The sequence below is a fragment of the Choloepus didactylus genome, chromosome 20 (assembly GCF_015220235.1).
Source record: "Choloepus didactylus isolate mChoDid1 chromosome 20, mChoDid1.pri, whole genome shotgun sequence".
Lineage (NCBI taxonomy): Eukaryota > Metazoa > Chordata > Mammalia > Pilosa > Megalonychidae > Choloepus > Choloepus didactylus.
Genome location: NC_051326.1, coordinates 22,312,023 through 22,338,527, shown reverse-complemented (window position 1 = coordinate 22,338,527; position 26,505 = coordinate 22,312,023). Strand labels below are relative to the sequence as shown.

General features: G+C 41.8%; 1 protein-coding gene across 2 annotated transcripts in view; it reads right to left on the bottom strand.

The window, feature by feature from the left end:
* The window catches only part of IKBKB (inhibitor of nuclear factor kappa B kinase subunit beta), a 72,882-nt gene extending 46,854 nt beyond the window's left edge, over window positions 1–26,028 (bottom strand). Inside the window, exons 1-2 of one of the 2 annotated variants that reach the window (XM_037812804.1) lie at window positions 25,877–26,028; window positions 25,076–25,199 (exon numbers count right to left, since the gene is read on the bottom strand). In XM_037812804.1, coding sequence (XP_037668732.1) covers window positions 25,076–25,180 — 105 coding nt within the window. In that variant the 5' untranslated portion in view covers window positions 25,181–25,199; window positions 25,877–26,028. Of the gene's footprint in view, window positions 1–25,075; window positions 25,200–25,876 lie in introns of those variants that run through there. The other variant, XM_037812805.1, reaches the window with a different exon arrangement.
* Window positions 26,029–26,505: the final 477 nt, after the last annotated feature.

The window sequence follows — 26,505 nt, the reverse complement described above, 5'->3', positions numbered from 1 at the left end:
TTTATAAAGAAAGTAAAAAGTCAACCTAAAGAATGGGAGAAAATATTTGGAAATCATATATCTCATAAGGGATTAATATCCAGAATATATAAAGAATTCCTACAACTCAACATCAAAAAGACAAACAGCCCAATTTAAAAATGGGCAAAAAACTTGAATAGGCATTTTTCCAAAGATGGTACACAAATGGCCAGGTCAATAAGCATACAAAAAAAATACTAAACAACAATAGCCATTCGGGAAATGCAAATCAAAAACACAATGAGATACCATTTCCTATCAAGGATGGCTATTATATTAAAAATGGAAAATAAAAAGTGCTGGAAAAGATAGAGCAATTGGGACTCCAGTGCATTGTTGGTGGGAATGTAAAATGGTGCAGCCACTGTGGAAAGTAATATGGCAGTTTCTCAAAAAATATATAGAATCACCACATGACCCAGCAATTCCACTTCCAGGTATATACTCAAGGAAAGTGAAAAAAGAGTCTCAGGCAGATATCTGTACATCAATGTTTACAACAGCATTGTTCAGAACAGCCAAAAGGTAGAAACAATGCAAGTGTCCATCAACAAAATGTGGTCCATAAACACAGTGGAATATTATTCGGCCATCAGGAAGCAAGAAGTTATGAAACATGCTGCAACATGTAAAAACCTTGAAAATATTATGCTCAGTGAAATAAGCATGGCACACAAGGAAAAATACTGTATGATATCACTTACAAGAGTTGACTAGAAATAGCTAATTTGCAGAGATAGAAAGCAGATTACAGGTTACCAAGGAATGAGGGGAGAGGGGAAAGGGGAGTGTCTTATTTGAGAAAAAAAATAAGTTAAAAATGAAATGCTCCAGAGGCCGGGCAAGACGGCAGCATAGGGAGGTGTGGAATTTAGTTACTCCCCTAAAGCAACTAGTAAATAGCCAGGAATAACCAGAAAACAGTCTGGAACAACTGTTGGGGGGACATCTGCAACTGGACATACACTGTATACCAGTCTGAAATGGGTGAAATGGCTGAGATTGCAGGAAACTTGATATTGACTACATCCTCCTCCTAGGACCTGGGCCTGTCTGGTCTGGGAAAATCTGATTGGGGTAATCAAGGAAACCAGATGCCTAGACAACAAAAAATTATGATCCACACAAAGAAAAACGAAGATATGGCCCAGTCAAAGGAACAAACTTACATTTCAAGTGAGATAACGGAATTGAAACAACTGATTAAAGATGTTCAAACAAATCTTCAAAATCAAATCAATGAGCTGAAGGAAAATGTGGCAAAAGAGATGAAGGATATAAAAAAGATACTGGAAAAGGCCTCGTTGGAGGCGGGGCAAGATGGAAGACTGGTGAGCTGTATGTTTTAGTTACTCCTCCAGGAAAGTAGGTAGAAAGCCAGGAACTGCGTGGACTGGACACCACAGAGCAATCTGTCTTTGGGCATACTTCATACAACATCCATGAAAATGTCGAACTGCTGAGATCAGCGAAATCTGTAAGTTTTTGCGGCCAGGGGACCCGCGCCCCTCCCTGCCAGGCTCAGTCCCGTGGGAGGAAGGGCTGTCAGCTCCGGGAAGGAGAAGGGAGAACTGCAGTGGCTGCTCTTATCGGAAACTCATTCTACTGATCCAGACTCCAACCACAGATAGACAGAGACCAGACACCAGAGAATCTGTGAGCAGCCAGCCCAGCAGAGAGGAGACAGGCATAGAAAAAAAACAACACGAAAAACTCCAAAATAAAAGCAGAGGATTTTTAGAGTTCTGGTGAACACAGAAAGGGGAAGGGCGGAGCTCAGGCCCTAAGGCGCATATGCAAATCCCGAAGAAAAGCCGATCTCTCTGCCCTGTGGACCTTTCCTTAATGGCCCTGGTTGCTTTGTCTCTTAGCATTTAAATAACCCATTAGATCTCTGAGGAGGGCCCTTTTTTTTTTTTTTTAATCCTTTTTTCTTTTTCTAAAACAATTACTCTAAGAAGCCCAATACAGAAAGCTTCAAAGACTTTCAATTTGGGCACGTCAAGTCAAGAGCAGAACTAAGAGAGCTCTGAGACAAAAGGCAATAATTCAGACGCTGAGAAAATTCACTAAACACCACAACTTCCCAAAAAAAGGGGGGTGTCCGCTCACAGCCACCATCCTGGTGGACAGGAAACACTCCTGCCCATCGCCAGCCCCATAGCCCAGAGCTGCCCCAGACAACCCAGTGTGACAGAAGGGCTTCAAATAACAGGCACACACCACAAAACTGGGCGTGGACATTAGCCTTCCCTGCAACCTCAGCTGATTGTCCCAGAGTTGGGAAGGTGGAGCAGTGTGAATTAACAAAGCCCCATTCAGCCATCATTTGAGCAGACTGGGAGCCTCTCTACACAGCCCAGCAGCCCAGAACTGCCCTGAGGGGACGGCACTCACCTGTGACATAGCACAGTCATCCCTCAACAGAGGACCCGGGGTGCACAGCCTGGAAGAGGGGCCCACTTGCAAGTCTCAGGAGCCATACGCCAATACCAAGGACTTGTGGGTCAGTGGCAGAGACAAACTGTGGCAGGACTGAACTGAAGGATTAGACTATTACACCAGCTTTAAAACTCTAGGATCACCAGGGAGATTTGATTGTTAGGGCCACCCCCCCTCCCCGACTGCCCAGAAACACGCCCCACATACAGGGCAGGCAACACCAACTACACACGCAAGCTTGGTACACCAGTTGGGCCCCACAAGACTCACTCCCCCACTCACCAAAAAGGCTAAGCAGGGGAGAACTGGCTTGTGGAGAACAGGTGGCTCGTGGACGCCACCTGCTGGTTAGTTAGAGAAAGTGTACTCCACAAAGCTGTAGATCTGATAAATTAGAGATAAGGACTTCAATAGGTCTACAAACCCTAAAAGAACCCTATCAAGTTCAGCAAATGCCACGAGGCCAAAAACAACAGAAAATTATAAAGCATATGAAAAAAACAGACGATATGGATAACCCAAGCCCAAGCACCCAAATCAAAAGATCAGAAGAGACACAGCACCTAGAGCAGCTACTCAAAGAACTAAAGATGAACAATGAGACCATAGTATGGGATATGAAGGAAATCAAGAAGACTCTAGAAGAGCATAAAGAAGACATTGCAAGACTAAATAAAAAAATGGATGATCTTATGGAAATTAAAGAAACTGTTGACCAAATTAAAAAGATTCTGGATACTCATAGTACAAGACTAGAGGAAGTTGAACAACGAATCAGTGACCTGGAAGATGACAGAATGGAAAATGAAAGCATAAAAGAAAGAATGGGAAAAAAATTGAAAAAATCAAACTGGACCTCAGGGATATGATAGATAATATGAAACGTCCAAATATAAGACTCATTGGTGTCCCAGAAGGGGAAGAAAAGGGTAAAGGTCTAGGAAGAGTATTCAAAGAAATTGTTGGGGAAAACTTCCCAAATCTTCTAAACAACATAAATACACAAATCATAAATGCTCAGCGAACTCCAAATAGAATAAATCCAAATAAACCCACTCCAAGACATATACTGATCACACTGTCAAACACAGAAGAGAAGGAGCAAGTTCTGAAAGCAGCAAGAGAAAAGCAATTCACCACATACAAAGGAAACAGCATAAGACTAAGTAGTGACTACTCAGCAGCCACCATGGAGGCAAGAAGGCAGTGGCACGATATATTTAAAATTCTGAGTGAGAAAAATTTCCAGCCAAGAATACTTTATCCAGCAAAGCTCTCCTTCAAATTTGAGGGAGAGCTTAAATTTTTCACAGACAAACAAATGCTGAGAGAATTTACTAACAAGAGACCTGCTCTACTGGAGATACTAAAGGGAGCCCTACAGACAGAGAAACAAAGACAGGACAGAGAGACTTGGAGAAAGGTTCAGTACTAAAGAGATTCGGTATGGGTACAATAAAGGATATTAATAGAGAGAGGGGAAAAATATGGCAAACATAAACCAAAGGATAAGATGGCTGATTCAAGAAATGCCTTCACGGTTATAACGTTGAATGTAAATGGATTAAACTCCCCAATTAAAAGATATAGATTCGCAGAATGGATCTAAAAAAATGAACCATCAATATGTTGCATACAAGAGACTCATCTTAGACATAGGGACACAAAGAAACTGAAAGTGAAAGGATGGAAAAAAATATTTCATGCAAGCTACAGCCAAAAGAAAGCAGGTGTAGCAATATTAATCTCAGATAAAATAGACTTCAAATGCAGGGATGTTTTGAGAGACAAAGAAGGCCACTACATAGTAATAAAAGGGGCAATTCAGCAAGAAGAAATAACAATCGTAAATGTCTATGCACCCAATCAAGGTGCCACAAAATACATGAGAGAAACACTGGCAAAACTAAAGGAAGCAATTGATGTTTCCACAATAATTGTGGGAGACTTCAACACATCACTCTCTCCTATAGATAGATCAACCAGACAGAAGACCAATAAGGAAATTGAAAACCTAAACAATCTGATAAATGAATTAGATTTAACAGACATATACAGGACATTACATCCCAAATCACCAGGATACACATACTTTTCTAGTGCTCACGGAACTTTCTCCAGAATAGATCATATGCTGGGACATAAAACAAGCCTCAATAAATTTAAAAAGATTGAAATTATTCAAAGCACATTCTCTGACCACAATGGAATACAATTAGAAGTCAATAACCATCAGAGACTTAGAAAATTCACAAATACCTGGAGGTTAAACAACACACTCCTAAAGAATCAGTGGGTTAAAGAAGAAATAGCAAGAGAAATTGCTAAATATATAGAGACGAACGAAAATGAGAACACAACATACCAAAACCTATGGGATGCAGCAAAAGCAGTGCTAAGGGGGAAATTTATAGCACTAAACGCATATATTAAAAAGGAAGAAAGAGCCAAAATCAAAGAACTAATGGATCAACTGAAGAAGCTAGAAAATGAACAGCAAACCAATCCTAAACCAGGTACAAGAAAAGAAATAACAAGGATTAAAGCAGAAATAAATGTCATAGAGAACAAAAAACAATAGAGAGGATAAATATCACCAAAAGTTGGTTCTTTGAGAAGATCAACAAGATTGACAAGCCCCTAGCTAGACTGACAAAATCAAAAAGAGAGAAGACCCATATAAACAAAGTAATGAATGAAAAAGGTGACATAACTGCAGATCCTGAAGAAATTAAAAAAATTATAAGAGGATATTATGAACAACTGTATGGCAATAAACTGGACAATGTAGAAGAAATGGACAATTTCCTGGAAACATATGAACAACCTAGACTGACCAGAGAAGAAATAGAAGAACTCAACCAACCCATCACAAGCAAAGAGATCCAATCAGTCTTCAAAAATATTCCCACAAATAAATGCCCAGGGCCACATGGCTTCACAGGGGAATTCTACCAATCTTTCCAGAAAGAACTGACACCAATCTTACTCAAACTCTTTCAAAACATTGAAGAAAATGGAACACTACCTAACTCATTTTATGAAGCTAACATCAATCTAATACCAAAACCAGGCAAAGATGCTACAAAAAAGGAAAACTACCGGCCAATCTCCCTAATGAATATAGATGCAAAAATCCTCAACAAAATACTTGCAAATCGAATCCAAAGACACATTAAAAAAATCATACACCATGAACAAGTGGGGTTCATTCCAGGCATGCAAGGATGGTTCAACATAAGAAAAACAATCAATGTATTACAACACATTAAAAACTCGAAAGGGAAAAATCAATTGATCATCTCAATAGATGCTGAAAAAGCATTTGACAAAATCCAACATCCCTTTTTGATAAAAACACTTCAAAAGGTAGGAATTGAAAGAAACTTCCTCAACATGATAAAGAGCATATATGAAAAACCCACAGCCAGCATAGTACTCAATGGTGAGAGACTGAAAGCCTTCCCTCTAAGATCAGGAACAAGACAAGGATGCCCGCTGTCACAACTGTTACTCAACATTGTGCTGGAAGTGCTAGCCAGGGCAATCCGGCAAGACAAAGAAATAAAAGGCATCCAAATTGGAAAAGAAGAAGTAAAACTGTCATTGTTTGCAGACGATATGATCTTATATCTAGAAAACCCTGAGAAATCGACGATACAGCTACTAGAGCTAATAAACAAATTTAGCAAAGTAGCGGGATACAAGATTAATGCACATAAGTCAGTAATGTTTCTATATGCTAGAAATGAACAAACTGAAGAGACACTCAAGAAAAAGATACCATTTTCAATAGCAACTAAAAAAATCAAGTACCTAGGAATAAACTTAACCAAAGATGTAAAAGAACTATACAAAGAAAACTACATAACTCTACTAAAAGAAATAGAAGGGGACCTTAAAAGATGGAAAAATATTCCATGTTCATGGATAGGAAGGCTAAATGTCATTAAGATGTCAATTCTACCCAAACTCATCTACAGATTCAATGCAATCCCAATCAAAATTCCAACAACCTACTTTGCAGACTTGGAAAAGCTAGTTATCAAATTTATTTGGAAAGGGAAGATGCCTCGAATTGCTAAAGACACTCTAAAAAAGAAAAACGAAGTGGGAGGACTTACACTCCCTGACTTTGAAGCTTATTATAAAGCCACAGTTGCCAAAACAGCATGGTACTGGCACAAAGATAGACATATAGATCAATGGAATCGAATTGAGAATTCAGAGATAGACCCTCAGATCTATGGCCGACTGATCTTTGATAAGGCCCCCAAAGTCACTGAACTGAGCCATAATGGTCTTTTCAACAAATGGGGCTGGGAGAGTTGGATATCCATATCCAAAAGAATGAAAGAGGACCCCTACCTCACCCCCTACACAAAAATTAACTCAAAATGGACCAAAGATCTCAATATAAAAGAAAGTACCATAAAACTCCTAGAAGATAATGTATGAAAACATCTTCAAGACCTTGTATTAGGCGGCCACTTCCTAGACTTTACACCAAAAGCACAAGCAACAAAAGAGAAAATAGATAAATGGGAACTCCTCAAGCTTAGAAGTTTCTGCACCTCAAAGGAATTTCTCAAAAAGGTAAAGAGGCAGCCAACTCAATGGGAAAAAATTTTTGGAAACCATGTATCTGACAAAAGACTGATATCTTGCATACACAAAGAAATCCTACAACTCAATGACAATAGTACAGACAGCCCAATTATAAAATGGGCAAAAGATATGAAAAGACAGTTCTCTGAAGAGGAAATACAAATGGCCAAGAAACACATGAAAAAATGTTCAGCTTCACTAGCTATTAGAGAGATGCAAATTAAAACCACAATGAGATACCATCTAACACCGGTTAGAATGGCTGCCATTAAACAAACAGGAAACTACAAATGCTGGAGGGGATGTGGAGAAATTGGAACTCTTATTCACTGTTGGTGGGACTGTATAATGGTTCAGCCACTCTGGAAGTCAGTCTGGCAGTTCCTTAGAAAACTAGATATAGAGCTACCATTCGATCCAGCGATTGCACTTCTCGGTATATACCCGGAAGATCGGAAAGCAGTGACACGAACAGCTATCTGCACGCCAATGTTCATAGCAGCATTATTCACAATTGCCAAGAGATGGAAACAACCCAAATGTCCTTCAACAGATGAGTGGATAAATAAAATGTGGTATATACACACGATGGAATACTACGCGGCAGTAAGAAGGAACGATCTCGTGAAACATATGACAACATGGATGAACCTTGAAGACATAATTCTGAGCGAAATAAGCCAGGCACAAAAAGAGAAATATTATATGCTACCACTAATGTGAACTTTGAAAAATGTAAAACAAATGGTTTATAATGCAGAATGTAGGGGAACTAGCAGTAGAGAGTAATTAAGGAAGGGGGAACAATAATCCAAGAAGAACAGATAAGCTTTTTAACGTTCTGGGGATGCCCAGAAATGACTATGGTCTGTTAATTTCTGATGGATATAGTAGGAACAAGTTCACAGAAAGGTTGCTAAATTATGTAACTTTCTTGGGGTAAAGTAGGAACATGTTGGAAGTTAAGCAGTTATGTTAGGTTAGTTGTCTTTTTCTTACTCCCTTTTTATGGTCTCTTTGAAATGTTCTTTTATTGTATGTTTGTTTTCTTTTTAACTTTTTTTTTCATACAGTTGACTTAAAAAAGAAGGGAAAGTTAAAAAAAAAAAAAAAAGAAACAAAGAAAAACAAGGAAAAAAAATGATGTAATGCCCCCTTGAGGAGCCTGTGGAGAATGCAGGGGTATTCGCCTACCCCACCTCCATGGTTGCTAACATGACCACAGACATAGGGGACTGGTGGTTTGATGGGTTGAGCCCTCTACCATAAATTTTTTTTTTTTTTTTAATCATCATTTTATTGAGATATATTCACATACCACGCAGTCATACAAAACAAATTGTACTTTCGATTGTTTACAGTACCATTACATAGTTGTACATTCATCACCTAAATCAATCCCTGACACCTTCATTAGCACACACACAAAAATAACAAGAATAATAATTAGAGTGAAAAAGAGCAATTGAAGTAAAAAAGAACACTGGGTACCTTTGTCTGTTTGTTTGCTTCCCCTACTTTTCTACACATCCATCCATAAACTAGACAAAGTGGAGTTTGGTCCTTATGGCATTCCCAATCCCACTGTCACCCCTCATAAGCTACATTTTTATACAACTTCTTCGAGATTCATGGGTTCTGGGTTGTAGTTTAATAGTTTCAGGTATCCACCACCAGCTACCCCAATTCTTTAGAACCTAAAAAAGGTTGTCTAAAGTGTGCGTAAGAGTGCCCACCAGAGTGGTCTCTCGGCTCGTTTTGGAATCTCTCTGCCACTGAAGCTTATTTCATTTCCTTTCACATCCCCCTTTTGGTCAAGAAGATGTTCTCTGTCCCACGATGCCGGGTCTACATTCCTCCCCGGGAGTCATATTCCACGTTGCCAGGGAGATTCACTTCCCTGGGTGTCTGATCCCACGTAGGGGGGAGGGCAGTGATTTCACCTTTCAAGTTGGCTTAGCCAGAGAGAGAGGGCCACATCTGAGCAACAAAGAGGCATTCAGGAGGAGACTCTTAGGCACAAATACAGGGAGGCCTAGCCTCTCCTTTGCAGCAACCGTCTTCCCAAGGGTAAAACTTATTGTAGAGGGCTCAACCCATCAAACCACCAGTCCCCTATGTCTGTGGTCATGTTAGCAACCATGGAGGTGGGGTAGGCGAATACCCCTGCATTCTCTACAGGCTCCTCAAGGGGGCACTACATCTTTTTTTTTTTTTTTCCTTGTTTGTCTTTTTTCTTTTTTTTTTTTTTTTTATGACCACAGACATAGGGGACTGGTGGTTTGATGGGTTGAGCCCTCTACCATAAGTTTTACCCTTGGGAAGACGGTTGCTGCAAAGGAGAGGCTAGGCCTCCCTATATTTGTGCCTAAGAGTCTCCTCCTGAATGCCTCTTTGTTGCTCAGATGTGGCCCTCTCTCTCTGGCTAAGCCAACTTGAAAGGTGAAATCACTGCCCTCCCCCCTACGTGGGATCAGACACCCAGGGGAGTGAATCTCCCCAGCAATGTGGAATATGACTCCCGGGGAGGAATGTAGACCCGGCATCGTGGGACAGAGAACATCTTCTTGACCAAAAGGGGGATGTGAAAGGAAATGAAATAAGCTTCAGTGGCAGAGAGATTCCAAAACGAGCCGAGAGATCACTCTGGTGGGCACTCTTACGCACACTTTAGACAACCCTTTTTAGGTTCTAAAGAATTGGGGTAGCTGGTGGTGGATACCTGAAACTATCAAACTACAACCCAGAACCCATGAATCTCGAAGACAGATGTAGAAAAATGTAGCTTATGAGGGGTGACAATGGGATTGGGAAAGCCATAAGGACCACACTCCACTTTGTCTAGTTTATGGATGGATGAGTAGAAAAATAGGGGAAGGAAACAAACAGACAAAGGTACCCAGTGTTCTTTTTTACTTCAATTGCTCTTTTTCACTCTAATTATTATTCTTGTTATTTTTGTGTGTGTGCTAATGAAGGTGTCAGGGATTGATTTAGGTGATGAATGTACAACTATGTAATGGTACTGTAAACAATCGAAAGTACGATTTGTTTTGTATGACTTCGTGGTATGTAAATATATCTCAATAAAATGATTAAAAAAAAAGATACTGGATGAGTATAAAGAAGAATTCATAAACTTGAAAAAAACAAATGGCAGAACTTATGGGAATGAAAGGCACAATAGAAGAGATTAAAAACACAATGGAGACATACAACAGCAGATTTGAAGAGGCAGAAGAAAGGATTCATGAACTAGACGACAAGTTATTGGAAATCCTACACACAAGAACAAATGAGGAAAACAATGGAAAACTATGAGCACGGTCTCAGGGAACTGAACTACAACATGGAGCATATGAATGTACGTGCCATGGGTATCCCAGAAGGAGAAGAGAAAGGAAAGGGTACAGAAAGAATAATGGAGAAAATAATCACTAAAAATTTCCCATCTCTTATGAATGACAGAAAATAAGCGCAGCATATCCCAAACGGAATGGATCCAAATAGACCTACTCTGAGTCTCTTAATAATCAGATTATCAAGTGTCAAAGACAAAGAGAGAATTCTGAAAGCAGCAAGAGAAAAGTGATCTACCACATACAAGGGAAGCTTGATAAGATTATGTGAGGATTTCTCAGTAGAAACCATGGGGATGAGTAGGCAGTGGTATATTTAAGACACTGAAAGAGAAAAACTACCAACCAAGAATTCTATATCCAGCAAAACTGTCCTTTAGAAATGAGAGAGAGTGTAAAATATTTTCAGACAAACAGACACTGAGAGAGTTTGTAAACAAGATACCTGCTCTACAAGAAACACTAAAGGGTGCACTACAGGCAGATAGGAAAAGTAAGTAGAGAGAGGTTTGGAGGAGCATGTAGAAATGAAAACTATCAGTAAGGGTAAAAAGAGAGAGACAGGAAAAGAAAAATAAAATAAAATATGACATATAAGATCCAAAAGACAAAATGGTAGACAGTAGACATTACACTGAGTGAAATTAGCCAGAAACAAAAGGACAAATACTGTATGGTCTCACTAATACGAACTAACATTGATGAGTGAACATTCAGAGTTAAAGCTGAGACTCCAAGTTATCAGGAGATAGAAAGAGGTTAGAGATCGGGCATTTGATACCGAAGGAGTATAGAAGGTTCAACAGGATGGATTACATAGATCCAGAAATGGACAGCACATTACTGTGTGATGTTAGCACAATATTGGAAGTACTCTGAACAAAGATGAGTGTGAGTATGGTTGAAAGAGGAAGGCTATGGGCATGTATGACACCAGAAGGAAAGATAGAAGATAAAGACTGGGATTGTATAACTTAGCGAAACCTAGAGTGGTCAATGATGGTGACTGAATGTACAAAAATAAGAATGCTTTTACATGAGGGAGAACGAATGACAACATTGCAAAGTGTTGAAAATTGGATACCATAGGGGAAAAATACAAGCAATGCAAATTAGAGTCTATAGTTAACAGTAACATTGTAAGAAGCTTCCATTAACTGTAAGAAAGGCAATATACCAAAGCTAAATGTCTGTAAGAGGGGATATGAGGGAGTGGTATGGGATTCTTGGTGGTGGTGGTGTCTGATCTTCTCATTGTATTTTATTTTATTTTATTTTTACTTTTCTTCTATCTTTCATTTTTTTATTCTTCAGTTTTGTTCTCCTCTTCCTCTTTCTTTGTGAAAGAAATGGAAATATCCTCATATAGATTATGGTGGTGAATGCATAACTATGTGATTATACCAGGAATCAGTGATTGTTTACTTAGGATACATTGTCTGGTGTGTGGATAAAACTGTTTAAAACAATAAACGGAATACAAGTGCTGGAGAGAGGGATATACCTATCTACTATTGGCAGGGAAGTAGAATGGTACAGCCCATCTGGAAGGCAGTGTGGTGGTTCCACAGGAAGCTAAGAATGTGGATGCCATATGGTCCTGAAACCCTGTTATAGGGTATATACTTGGAAGGACTAAGAGCAGGGACACGAATGGACATTTGCACACTGGTGTTGGTAGTGGAAGTATTCATGATTTTCAATGGATGGAGGTGTGGCCTAAGGATACACTGACTGATAAACTGAATGGTGAACTGTGGCATATACATACAATAAAATAACAAGCAGCAGCAAGAAGAAATGAAGGTGTCAGGTATGCAACTAGGTGAATGGACCTTGAGGACAGTATGCTGAGTGCAAACTTGAGCATCGAAAAGAAAAACATTATAGCGCCTCACTAATATGGACTAATTATAGTGTGCAAACTATGAGAATTGAATCTGAGAGCACAGGTTATCAGGGGAAGGCGTATTGTAAAGGTTCCTAGATTATAAGCTCTTAAGGCAGTCACATCCATTCATGAATTGTAATGGTTATTTCTAAATTCTGAAATGCTGAGCTGTTTGTGTATAACCTAGTCAGTCCCTATAACTTTGGGTATCTCTGTGACACCTGAGACTCAGAGCTAGAGTTTGGCAGCTATGGATGTCAGCATCACCCCATACAACAACTGCTTAAAAAGCTGAAAAAGAGTTCAGACTTTAATTAGGGATATGAAAAAAATGGGCTTGGTTGGGACTAAGGTAAATCAGACTAAAGGGTAAAGGATGATATTGGCTATGTTTTAAAACTTCAACTTCTGTGTGATACCAAAGGAAGAGATGCTAATTTGGTGCAAAACTCTATATTTTCTGTAGCACACTATATAATTTATCATGTAGGGTTAGTTTATTCAAACACCAAAATTACATGGAACCTTGAATAGGAGGTGAGATCTGGTTGGTTTGTACAAGTTAGCGTGAAACCCCAAAATATCCCAGGGTAATTTGGACAGAGAATAAAAAGTATTTGAAAAGCCCCCTTGAGAGACTGGGGAAAAATGTCGAAATATTAAACTTTTTCACCTGGGGAATTCCTGATATTCTCACAAGCACTGGAGACTACCAGTTTAAAGGGCCAAGCCCTTGATCTTGGGGCCTGCCCTTATGAAGCTTTTTACTGCAAAGGAGAGACTAAGCCTACTCATAATTGTGCTTCAGAGTCACCTCCAGAGAACCTCTTTCATTGCTCAGATATGGCCTGTCTCTCTCTAAGCCAACTCAGCAGGTAAACTCACTGCCCTCAACCCCTATGTGGGACATGACTCCCAGGGGTGTAAATCTCCCTGGCAATGTGGGACATGACTCCCAAGGATGAGCCTGGACCTGGCATTGTGGGACTGAGAAAGTCTTCTTGACCAAAAGGGGGACGAGAAATGAAACAATAAAGTTTCAGTGGCTGAGAGATTTCAAATGGAGTCAAGAGGTCATTCTTGAGATTATTCTTATGTGCTATATAGATATCCCCTTTTAGTTTTCAGTGTATTGGAATAGCTAGAAGGAAATATCTGAAACTGTTGAACTGCAACCCAGTAGCCTTGATTCTTGAAACTATGTATCTTACATAGTGTGACCATGTGCTTATGACAACTTCATGGCTCACACTCCTTTAACCAGTGTATGAGCAGATGAGTAGAAAAATGGGGAAAAATAGCGAATGAATAATAGGAGGGGGAGGAGGGGTAAGAGATATTTTGGGTGTTATTTTTTAATTCTGTTTTTATTTCTATTCTTATTTTTAGTTTTTGGAGTAATGAAAATGTTCAAAAATTGACTGTGGAGATGAATGTACAACTAAATGATGATATTGTGATCAACTGATAGTACCCTTCAGATGACTGTATGGTATGTGAATATATCTCAGTAAAATTGCATTTAAAATAAAATAAAATAAAATGATCCAATGATCCTTTGACTGCACTGGGCCCACTTAAATAATCCAAGATAATCTTCTTATTTAAGGTCAGCTATCTGCAGCCTCAATTCCCCTCTGTCACACAACCTAACATATTTACGCACAGGTTCCAGGGATCAGGACACAGACGCCTGTAGGGGACACTTACTCTGCCTATCATGAATAGTGTGCTTCCTTCATAAAACATGACAAACCCAAAACAGATTTATGAAGTGACTTGGAAAACATCTTGTTCGGTAAACTTCCTGGCCACACCTTGGATAATCCTAGTCTTTTGTCCAACACAAACACTGGACCTATCACATACCTGCCCCCTGGCCTAATACAGAATCCAGGAACAGATTTTGATATTGAAGAGTTCTTTTTGGCTTCAAATATCCAAACTCAAACTGAAAAGAGTGAACTTAGCAATATGAATACAGAACAAACACTGGGATCACTAGATACAGAGATCAAAACTGACTTTTTACTTGTGGCCAGCTCAGCTTGGCCCTACAGTTGCAGGGGAAATGCTGACCTCCTGGGCCTGGGACTGTCTGACACCCAGATGCAGGCACACTTCAGCTTTGGACAGTGGCCCTCATCTGCCTCTAGGAAGTATCCTAAACTAGTCCAGCTCTTCCAGGAAAACTGTTTGGTTTGACACAGAAACCCAAACAAAATGACTTCCTGCTGTTAAAAGCATACCTGAGAACCTAAGATGGTGGCTAGGTGAGACAGGGCAAAAAAACACCTCCGTGAAAAATACTAGATAAAAGCCAGAAAGTAACCCAGGACACCAGTTCCAGCGATGCACCAGCCGGACAAGGTCTGCTGAATCCACAGGGACCGTGCATTTGGTGAAACCGGGAGTCTGCGTTCTGAAACGAGTGAGTGAGCCGGCTGAAAGTCTGGCGGCCGCACTGCGGTGTGGGGAAATCGTGGGTTGGTGTTTGGAGACAGACTAGTTCCTTTAAAAAAAAAAAAAAAACAACAAAAAACCCCAGGAGTGGCTGCGGTTACAACGGTAAGAACCACGCAGTGAAGCACGGCAGGAGCAGGCTGTGCCAACGTCTCAGTGTCTGGCGTGGAGGATAGCACGCTGCTGACTGTCTCGGGGCCAGGGGGGCAGAGGAGAGCCAAAAGTAGAAAGAAACCATGCCCCTTGCAGCCATCTCCCTGGCGGGCGGGGGACACTCCTGCCCGGGACCTGACCCACAGCCCAGAGCTGCGCCAAGAAACCCAGTGTGACGGGGAGTGTCTCCCATAGCACCGCGCACAAGCCACAATATCAGCCGTGCACAGTGGCCGTTAGTACCCTCACAGCTAATTGTCCGAGAGCTGGGAAGGCAGAGCTGTGCGAAAAGGGGGAAATTAACACGCCCCATTCAACCATCTTTACAGCAGGCTGGGAACGCCCCTGCAAGGCCCAGCGGCCCAGGGCTTCCCTGGAGGGCCGGCGCGCATTTGTGACGTGGCACAACCTTCCCTCAGCAGAGGTCCTGGAAGAGCCCGGCTGAGAGGGGGGACCTGCTTGGAAATCCCAGGGACCCTATGCCAATACCAAGGACTTGTGCATCAACAGCAGAGACAATCTGTGGCAAGACTGAAATGAAGGCTTAGACTCTAGCAACAGCCTTAAATCTCCAGGAACACCTGGGAGGTTTGATTATTAAAGCTCCCCTGCCTCTCTAACCACCCAGACACACGCCCCACATTCAGGGCTGATAGCACCAACAACACACCAAACTTAGTGCACCAATTGAACCCCACAAGAATCACATCCCCACACACCACAAAGACAAACTTGGGGAGAACTGACTTGAGGAGAATAGGTGACTTGCAGACACCATCTGCTGGTTAGTTAGAGAACGTGTACACCACCAAGCTGTAGATCTGATAAATTAGAGATCGGTATTTTTTATATCCAGAAAGAACCCTATCAAGTAAAGCAAATGCCAAGAGGCCAAAAACAACAGAAAATCTTAAAGCATATGATAAAACCAGACAATATGGAGGACCCAAACCCAATCACCCAAATCAAAAGATCAGAAGAGACACAGTACTTGGCACAATTAATCAAAGAACTAAGGACAAACAATGAGAGCATGGCACAGGATATAAAGGACATAAAGAAGACCTTAGAAGAGTATAAAGAAGAAATTGCAAGAGTAAATAAAAAAACAGAAGAACTTACGGAAATAAAAGAAACTGTTGGCCAAATTAAAAAGACTCTGAATACTCATAATACAAGATTAGACGAAGCTGAACGACGACTCAGCCTCCTCGACAACCAAACAACAGAAAATGAAAGAACAAAAGAAGGAATGGGGAAAAAAAACAAAAAAATTGAAATGGATCTCAGGGATATGACAGATAAAATAAAATGTCCAAATTTAAGACTCATTGGTGTCCCAGAAGGGGAAGAGAAGGGTAAAGGTCTAGAAAGAGTATACAAAGAAATTGTTGGGGAAAACTTCCCAAACCTTATACACAATATAAATACACAAAGCATAAATGCCCAGCAAACTCCAAACAGAATAAATCCAAATAAACCCACCCCAAGACATATTCTGATCAGACTCTCAAATACTGAAGAGAAGGAGCAAGTTCTGAAAGCAGCAAGACAAAAGCAATTCACCACATACAAAGGAAACAACATAAGACTAAGTAGTGACTGCTCAGTGGCCACCATGGAGGCAAGAAAGCAGTGGCATGACATTTAAAATTCTTAGAGAGAAAAATTTCCAACCAAGAATACTTTATCCAGCAAAACTCTCCTTCAAATTTGAGGGAAACCTTAAATTTTTCACAGACAAACAAATGCTGAGAGATTTTGCTAATAAAAGACCTGCCCTACTTCAGATACTAAAGGGAGCCCTACCGACAGAGAAACAAAGAAAGGACAGAGAGAGAGAGAAAGAAATTTAACAGACATATATAGAACATTATATTCCAAATCACCAGGACACACATTCTTCTACAGTGATCACAGATCTTTCTCCAGAATAGACCATATGCTGGGACATAAAAGAAGCCTCAATAAATTAAAAAAAAAAAAAATTGAATTTATTCAAAGCACATTCTCTGACCACAGTGGAATACAAATAGAAGTCAATAACCATCAGAGACAGAAAATTCACAAACAACTGGAGGGTAAAAATGAGGGGGAGATGGAAACATTCCCGGATAATCAAAAGCTGAGGGACTTCATCACCAGTAGATCAGTCCTATAAGAAATGCTAAAGGGAATTGAGCAGGCCGAAAGGAAGGGACACTAAACAATTGACTGAAACCACATGAAGAAATAAGGATTTCCAGTAAAGATCACATGGTAAATATAAATACCAATACTAGTGTATTTTGATTTGTAACTCCACTATTTACTTCCTACAGGATCTAAAATACATAAACAGTAATGATAAATCAGTGGTTTTGGACTCAATGTAAAATATGTAATTTTTGACAAGGACTACATAAAGGTGGGGGACTGGAGGAGTATAGGAACATAGTTTATGTGTCCTATTGAAGTTAAGTTGGTATCAAAGAAAAACAAGATTGTTATAGATTTAAGAGGTAAACACAAAGAAAGTATCTGAGAATACGACCATAGAGATTAAAAGTAGAGTATGGGTTATGAGAAGTGGGGGAAGGGGCAATGAGGAGTTAAGAAATGAGTGTAGGGTTTCTGCTTGGGGTGAAGGGAAATTTCTAGTAATGGATGATGGGAAGGTGATAGCATTGCAACATTCTAAATGTGATTAATTCCACTAATGGAATGCTAGGGAGAGGCTGGAATGGGAAAATTTATGCTGTATATATGTTTCCACAAGTGGGGGAAAAAAAAAAGTCTAAATAGATAATGACAATTAAATGCCAAGGATGATCCTGGATGGGATCTGAGGACGGAGGAGAGGAGGCTCAAAGGGACACAGTTGGGACATAAGAAAAAAAAGAAAGAAATATGGAATGTATCCTTTGTATCAATGCTGAATTTCTTGAACTTCTTAGCTGCACTTAATGGGAATGCATAAAAGAATGTTCTTGTTCATGGGAAATGTATATGTAAATTATATTGTTTGTTCAAGGATGTGTGTAGCTTGCTCTCATATGTTGAGAAGACAGAGCAACAGATGATGGATGATAGGGAGGGAGGGAGGGAGGGAAAGAAAGAAAGAAATGGTGTGACAGGATGATAAAGTTGGTGGATGGGGTATCGGGGAGAGGGATTTGGGGTATGCTGGAGTTCTGTGTATGGGGTTTGTATTGTTTTTGCAACTGTTCCTGTAAATTTGAATTTATTTCAAAATAAAATTAAAAAATAAAAAGCATACCTGCTCCTAGAAAGCAGTTTAGTACAGAGGCAGCCAGGAATACTGGTTTAATGACCCTGAGGCATCTGCTCTTTACCCGCAATGAAACTCAAACAGCATTGGATGACTTTCCTTTGGCTGATTTGGCCCGCAACTCCTTAAATCTCTGGTGAGTTCTGTGAAAACCCAGACTTGGCTAAAACCAACTCAGTATCCTACTTTCATTAACAAACTCCTCACTTGGGACAACGTTTTAAACTGGTTTGTTTTGAGAAAACGGAGAAAGGAGCCAACAGTCTTATCTATATAACATTTAGTTGATTATGAAGGTCCTTGGATTTTTTGCCTTTTATAAATAAAAAGGAAACGTGTATGAATGTGAATATTAAAGTGCAATGGAAAGGGAGAGGCAGGTCCTCAGACTTCCGATAGCCACCCAAAGGTGCTATGGCAGAAGTGAGCTGGAAGACTAGTCTATGAGGAATAAAAGGACCTACCCCAGTTTCTCAGTTAGCCTTCTTTTAATGACTCAGAGGAAACTCACAGGAAGCCAAGAGTTACTCTCAGAAACTCAGCCCAGAAATCCCATCTCTTGTTATCATGGCAACCAACAAGCAGGCCACTGTGGATAAGGGAACAGTAAGTAATAACCTCCTCATCAATTCTCAGCCCTGCCCTCCAGGATGAATGTTTCAGAAAGGAGGGCCAAGGCTGAGCAGAGAGAGACTGCCTGGATGGGACCCAGGCCTGAGAGTAAAATGTCTGGGGTCTGGTTGCAGCTTCACCACTGACTCAACTGGATACACCCTTTCCCCAGCACTGCAGTCTAGGCCAGGAGGGTTCTGACTTCTTCTACCCTCCTCCCAACAGTGTTGACACCACCATACACAGCATCACCACCCTCACTCACAGCAGGGGCTCCGGGCCCAAGTAGGTCAGGGTGACCTCTCCTTCACCTAGTAAATGTGTGACTTTGGGCCCATTACTTAAGCTTCTGGGTCCTTATCCATGAGACAGAGATAACTCTACCTCTTTCAGCGTGGGTGGTTAAGATGAGATAGTGTGCCTGATACATGGTGAGCCTCGAATAAACTATAGCTATTAACGTGTCCTTTTTCTAGCCCTATATAGACATTGCTAGACCCATAGGAATCATCTTCTCTTCTCCCCTCAGTCTAGCTAAAGCCTGCCTCCTTCCAAGACCATGCTTGAGTTCCATTTCCTCCAAGAAGTCTTCCCTCCCCTCTGAGAATTCAACAAATGATAGGGATGCTTTAGCTTCCCGGCTGCTAAAACAAATACCATGCAATGGGTTGGCTTAAGAACAGGAAGGACAGGGTCATTTCTTCTTTTCCCATATCCTGGAAGTCAGTATTCTTGGTGAACTGACTGAATGGATCAATGTTTTTAAGACTTTGAAACTCACAGATTAAGCTTAAGAACGTTAAGCTTGTCTTGTCCAGTGAAGAAACAAGAGTTAGTACTACTTAATTGAAAGAATAATTTCCTTTTATCTCTTTTCAGCGCATACATTACCTCATTTCACCCTCACCAGTATCTTTCACGACCCAGGGCAGTGCTTGCCAGTGTCTTACATCAAAGTATACAGAGGATGTGAAGGTTTGCAAGGCACCCTGGGGCGTTTCCTGAAGCTTTCAAAGAGCAGGTGCCCCACGTCCTGCCCAGCTTGCTGACAGGTGAAGGGGCTAATATCTTAACATCCCGTGTTCCATGTGGGAATCCATGCCCAAGACCATGAAGCTAACAAGTGACAGAGCTAGAATTTGAACCTGAGTCTGTATGACTGTGAGCTACATGTGCTTTTTAATCCCCTTACTCCCAAAAGGTGCAGCAGGCTGTGATCAAACAGGTATCTCCTTTTATTCTTCCCCTGTATTTAACAGAGGTCTTACTGAAAATATGGGGGTATAGAGATAGTACCGATGAATGGTTTGTGCTATGCCTTGGGCTGCAGATTTCAGGGAGTAACAACACAACAAGGACTGTCAGGGCCCAAGCTTGGTAGGAGAATCAAAGAAACGCAGGGAAGCAGGACTGAGTCATTCGTTACGCTGCCCTTCCTCACTGGGAGATTTTCAGTTTGGAGTTCTCTGTATTGTGTCTCCAGAGGAGAGTTTTTCCCTTAGTGCTTCAAAAAAGTTTAGCTGGATTGCGAAAAAAAAAGGAGTACCTAAGGAGTACTGAGAATGTTCTGGGAGCCCCTAAACTTGGATCCCCCACCATGGAGAAGCCACAAGGCATAGTGGAAAAAATATGAGGTTGGTATTCAAATAGATGTAGGTTCAGCTTCCAGCTCCCTCACTTACTAGCTTAGCCTCTTTGGGCAAATTACTTAGTCTCTCCACACTTTGGTTCTCTCATCTATAAACTGGGAATAAAGACAGTATTATTTCCTCTTAGGGTTACTGTGAGGACTAGAGATGAAGAATGTAAAACACCTAGTCAAATGCTGACACACAGTAGGTTGTCATTAAATGATGGATCTGATTATTATGGACCACTTATCTCACTGAGGATATCAACATGTGGGCTCTTTCACGTAATTTCTCTTGAGATAAACTAAAAAAGAAGTTTCCTAATAACACGGAGTATCAGGAAACTCATGTTGCTGTTACTTAAGTATAATCACTATACTTTGCTGCAGTCTTGTAATCAACACCACTACATCCCAGCTGCTTTCAAGAGGCTTTGAACAGGGAACATACTGTTCATCTTCTAATTTTGGACACTGATTAAATAACCTCCCCTAAGCACCCAAACCACTCCTGGGGTTTCCCAACAAAGGAATAATCCAGGGCCTATGAGAGAGCTTTCTGGACTTAGCCAGAGTCATCAGCAAGTATTTACTCCTTCCCACTTTCTATTCTATCAATAAGTCCTGTTACTGTCCCCCTAAAATATCTCTGAAATCTGTCCACTTCTCTCCATCCCCACCATTAGCCCAGTCCAAACCTCTTCACCTTCAAATGATGTAACTCTTCTCCCATGTTACTGGAGCAGGTGCCCATGGTGTCCTGAAGCTGGTGAGCATCAGCTCCTGAGAGCAATTGGTAAATTTTCAGGAGAGTGGTGAGAGTTGGTCATTTAACTGTTAGTGGCTTGGCATCCACCACAGTGAGAGTAGTTACCCCATAGTAATCAGTAGACATTACGAATCAGAGCATTTCTGGAGAGAGCTGGTTTACCAGCCACCACTGCCTGGGTCCATTCCAATCTATCCCTGCAGTCAGAGTGAAGATTCCTTCAGCACGATCCTGTTGCTCTTAGGATCAAAACAAAACCTTGCTGGCCTTAAATTGCCTACAGGACCCTGCAGGTTCTGACTCTTACCTTCTACTCCTCCCACCTCCCCTTGGACCTCATTCCCCTTCCTCCTCTTCCTTCTGATCACAGTGGCCTTACAGTCCCACTTACCTGTCATGTCCTCCCACCCACAGAGGCCTCTGAACTGGCTGCTACCCCTGCCTGGAACTCTGCTCCCATCTTCTCTGCCGGGCTACCTGGCTAACTGCTACCAGTCCCTCAAATCTCAGCACAAGCATCACTTCCTTGGGGAGGCCTTTCCCCTGACTAGATCCAACCCCCTCATATAACATTGCATTGCACTGTGCCCATCTTCCTTGTCACCCTTACCATAGCTGTGAATTTACATTTATGATCAGTTGATTAATGTTTCTCTCTTTTTTCCAAAACGATCTATTTTATTCACCATTCTACTCATGGTAGACACTCAATAAACATCTGTGGGTTGACAAAGTGCATGACCTTGTGCATCTTACCATATGGAGAACATTATGACAGGTGTTATGGGAGAAATGAAAGAAGTCAAAGCCAGACACAGCCCTGGATGACCAGGAACTTAGAGCCCTGAGAAAACACACTCCTACACACAGTATACAAGGACAGCCAAATGAGTGGAGCTGAAGGAATTCAATGGAAGAACTAAATCCCCCGGAATGAAGCAGTCTGTGATCTATGGAGGAGGGTTTATGGAGGAGGTGGCCTGGAGCTGAACTTGTGTAAAGAAGTCAAGCACAACCTTTTTTAGGTTCTAAAGAATTGGGGTAGCTGGTGGTGGATACCTGAAACTATTAAACTACAACCCAGAACCCATGAATCTCAAAGACAGTTGTATAAAAATGTAGCTTATGAGGGGTGACAATGGGATTGGGAATGCCATAAGGACCAAACTCCACTTTGTCTAGTTTATGGATGGATGTGTAGAAAAGTAGGGGAAGGAAACAAACAGACAAAGGTACCCAGTGTTCTTTTTTACTTCAATTGCTCTTTTTCACTCTAATTATTATTCTTGTTATTTTTGTGTGTGTGCTAATGAAGGTGTCAGGGATTGATTTAGGTGATGAATGTACAACTATGTAATGGTACTGTAAACAATCGAAAGTACAATTTGTTTTGTATGACTGCGTGGTATGTGAATATATCTCAATAAAATGATGATTTAAAAAAAAAAAAAAAAAAAAAAGTCAAGCAGTGGGAGGCTTGTCCCAGAGAAGCTCAGTGGATCAACCCGTCAGGAGTCAACAGAGGTAAGGCTAGAAAGGAAGGGTGGGGTCAGACCATGGAGGGGGGCTCAAAGGGCAGAATGAGAAACTTGGCTTTTGGGCTTGTTAAAAATAAAGAGAAAATTGGGCATTTTTGAATAGAAGAAGGTTAGCAATTCTAGACGACTAACACAGACACACACATACACTCCTAAGCCCATATCTATAAAGCCAGAAACAAATTCCACTTGGCAACATCTGAGATTTCCAAGCCCAGAGAGGAGATGGAAGTCATTTTAAGCCAGAGATGACAGACATGTGGCACATTTGGACAGAACCCTTTTCTGAAGGAAACCAGGAAGTCTCTAGTTAAGCTGCAGCGAGACATTTGCTGTAGTCAAGACTTTTAAAAGCACTGGCCTCTCCAGAAGCAGCCTAGCTCAGAATAATTTGGCTCTTCTGTTTTAACACAAGGCCCCTGGCTAGACTCCAACCAGGACAAATTTGAGCCCATTGTATTTCTAAGGCCTCCTCAGCCAAGGGTTTGCTGGAATCCCAATTTCCAGGACGGTGGTGAAAATGCTGCCACCTGAGAACAGTACTCTGCCCTCCAGCTCTGCATCCCACCTTCTTCCATGCAGTGAAGAGCTGACAGGATTCAGGGCAGGGCCAAGAATGTCTCCCAACTAAATGGCCAAGGAGGGTGGCTCTCTGGAATGACCTTCCAGCATGGCTGGCCAGCAACCTCGATGTCCTGCTCTGCTTGCTGCAGCCAGGCTCTTGGGGAGTGGAGTACAATTTGCCATCCCTTTAATCTGAAAAGGTGCTCACCAGCTCTTGAGTTAAAAGGACAGATGCCTGCCTTAAACGAATACAGTGGATCTGAATTCAGGAAGTTAATTTTAGCTATTTTGTGAGTAACTAACTTAATCAGGGTTCCCTAGGACAATGGTCTCCAAAATAGGTGATTGCACCCCAGGGGTTACCCAAGACAATCTACTGGAATCCAAAAAATAAAAAAAATAAAAAAACGAGAAAGTAAGCTTTTTCTAATATGAATCGACACTGGCACCCTCCTTAGGTCATGTGTCAGAAGATCACATGCCACATTTGATACTTGAGATGTCCTGAGGAAAGGAGGTGTTCCACAAGGCAGAGGGGTGACAGGGGCCAGTCAGTGGAGACATGTTGCAGTTTATACGTGCCCTGGTTAGGTAGAATTATGGATGTATTATCCAATATAAGTAAACTGACTATTATGGATTGATTCTTGCCACTACCCCCCCACTTCCCCAAAGACATGTTCAAGTTCTAACCCCTGGTCCTGTGGAAGTAAATCGGATGCTTGAAGATTCTATTAAGATGAAGCCAAACTGAATCAGGATGAGCCTTAATCCAATATGACTGGAGTCCTTATATGCAAAGGAAATTTGGATATGGCATTAGGAGTGACGAGAAGATAAAAGGAGACAGATTGCTTGGTGACAGCCAGAGAGTGGGTTAAAGACTGCCGGCAAACCACCACCAGAATGCTAGACATAGGAGAAAGCACGGACTGTCCATACCTTGATTTTGGACTTCTCGCCTCCAAAACTGTGAGATAAATTCCTGTTGTTTAAGCCAATCAGTCTGTGATATTTGTTATAGCAGCCCTGGCAAACTAAGACACTAACTCTCAAAATGAACAAACAGCTTAAAGAGATTCCTGCAGAGAACATCGGTACATATAACGTCTACAAAACAAGTAGGAATATGGCAGAACTGGTACTTCTAGCATGAGTAACTCATTGTAAGGAGTAGGAGTAAAAACAAAGAGGATCTGATCAGATCTAAAAAGAAATCAGTCCAAATAATTCAAAACTATAAAAATATCTGAAATGTGGATTTTCATCCATTATCCTTAATGATAATCCTAACTTCTGTGCAGATCCATGTATGTCATGCTGTGAAGTATTCTAAATGATGTTGAGAAGGCATCACAAATAACAAAATATTTAAAAATACTATTTCATTACTGTCATCCTTTAAACATTCCTTTTTGTATGCTTTCTAACAGTCATATGTTAGTATATAACAGTACATGATATTCTAATGCTGACATATATTTAAAATATATACACTTGGGGCTGAGAGCTTAATTAATTAATTTATTGACTTTTTACTATTTATTAAGGTGGTGTAGTCAATAAAGTTTGGAGACTACTAACCTAGAAAGTCATCTTAGCTGCCCTGAAGCCCCCTTCCCAGTTCCCCTTTTATCAACGGCCAAAGGTGAGCCTCATTCACCCATCCAGACCAGTGAGGGGAAGAAATTCGCAGTGCCATGAGGCACTGAGAGGGAAGCCTGCCCCCTTCCCAGGCTGCACAGAGCCCCTACCTGATTGTGCCATCGGATGACGTTTCCAAATCCCCCTGTCCCAAGTCGTTCTTTCATTTCCCAGGCCCCACATGTCTGGGTTGGCAGGGAAGGTGACCAACTCATTACTGATGTCGCGATAACTCTGTAAGCAATGTAGGATGAGGGACAAAGGGTTATTATGGTTAAGTAAAATGGCACTGCTCTTCAACGTGAGATAAGAAAAAACTGAACTGGTTTTTATTTTGCAAACAAACCAGGGTTTTTTTGCGCGTTTGTTTTTTGTTGTTGTTTGTTTTTTGTTTTGTTTTGTTTTTTTGGTTTAGGTGGCAAACTTCTTCTTTCTCATCACTTTCCATCCTCCCACTGTTGCGGAAGGAAGTAAAGGTGGAAATCACTCAAGTGAGATGATGCCCTACAATCCATGACCTCACCTTGGACTCCAGCAAGGGGCGCCCTGACCTGCCCGCATCCTCCCGAAGGGAACCAGAGCGAATCTGTTTCTGTGCTCTCCCACGCTCACGTGTGCCTTTGCAAGGTCCCAAAGAATCACGGCTCTCCCCCAATGCCACCCTCCTCTAAGCAGCCACTTGAAACCACCCAGGCCAGGGCTGTTTTTCTGGGCCTCCCAACTCCAACTAGCAGAAACGAAACACTTCCACGCCAAAGTTCCCTGACTTTTAAACTCGAGAGAAGTTTCTTCAAGAGCCTCACATGAGGAGGGAGACGGCGAGATGAACTTGGTCAGAGGACAAGCGGGGTCTCCCAGGGGGCACCCCCGGGTTCCGCGCACTCCGTCTCGCGCCCGCCCGTGGGACTCACCTGTCGGCAGGGACGCGGGGCAGGGGAAAGGCTCCCCGGGACCGGGGAGGCGGGGGCTGGGGCAGCAAAACCCGGGGCTCTGATACCACTCTGAAGACATTAAAATGCGGGAATCTTAAACCAACCAGCCGAGCGCGACTTCCTGAAATACTTCCTGCTCTGACGTCAGTGGAGCACGTGGGCCGGCGGACCGCTCTTAAAGGGGCCGCGGCCGGGAGGGGGCTTGGGCCAGGCCGGGACCCTGTAGATCGCGACCGCCCGAAGCCTGCTTCTTCCCAGGGTCTCCGCCCAGGTGACTGCCGGAAGGGATGCGTAGGGCTTCTAAACATCTGGGCGAATCTGAACAGACTGTGCTCACCGAGATAAAAGAAGAGCCTTAAAGCGAACCCCAACACGCCAGTGTTCTCTTTAGAAAAGTGTCTTGAACCTGGAGCGGTTTCAAGGGCAGAGGGGATGGGGGATTTCCTCAGCCCTGCGCTCCTCGAGTAAACTTGACATCGCTTCCTAGACGTGTAGCAAGGTGGAATTTCCCCGCGCCCCCGCTAGGATTGATTTAGGGACTGTTTACAAGAATTGCAGTTGCCCTCCTGCTCTGCTGCGGCTCCCTTGTCTGGCGGTTTCTTGGCTCT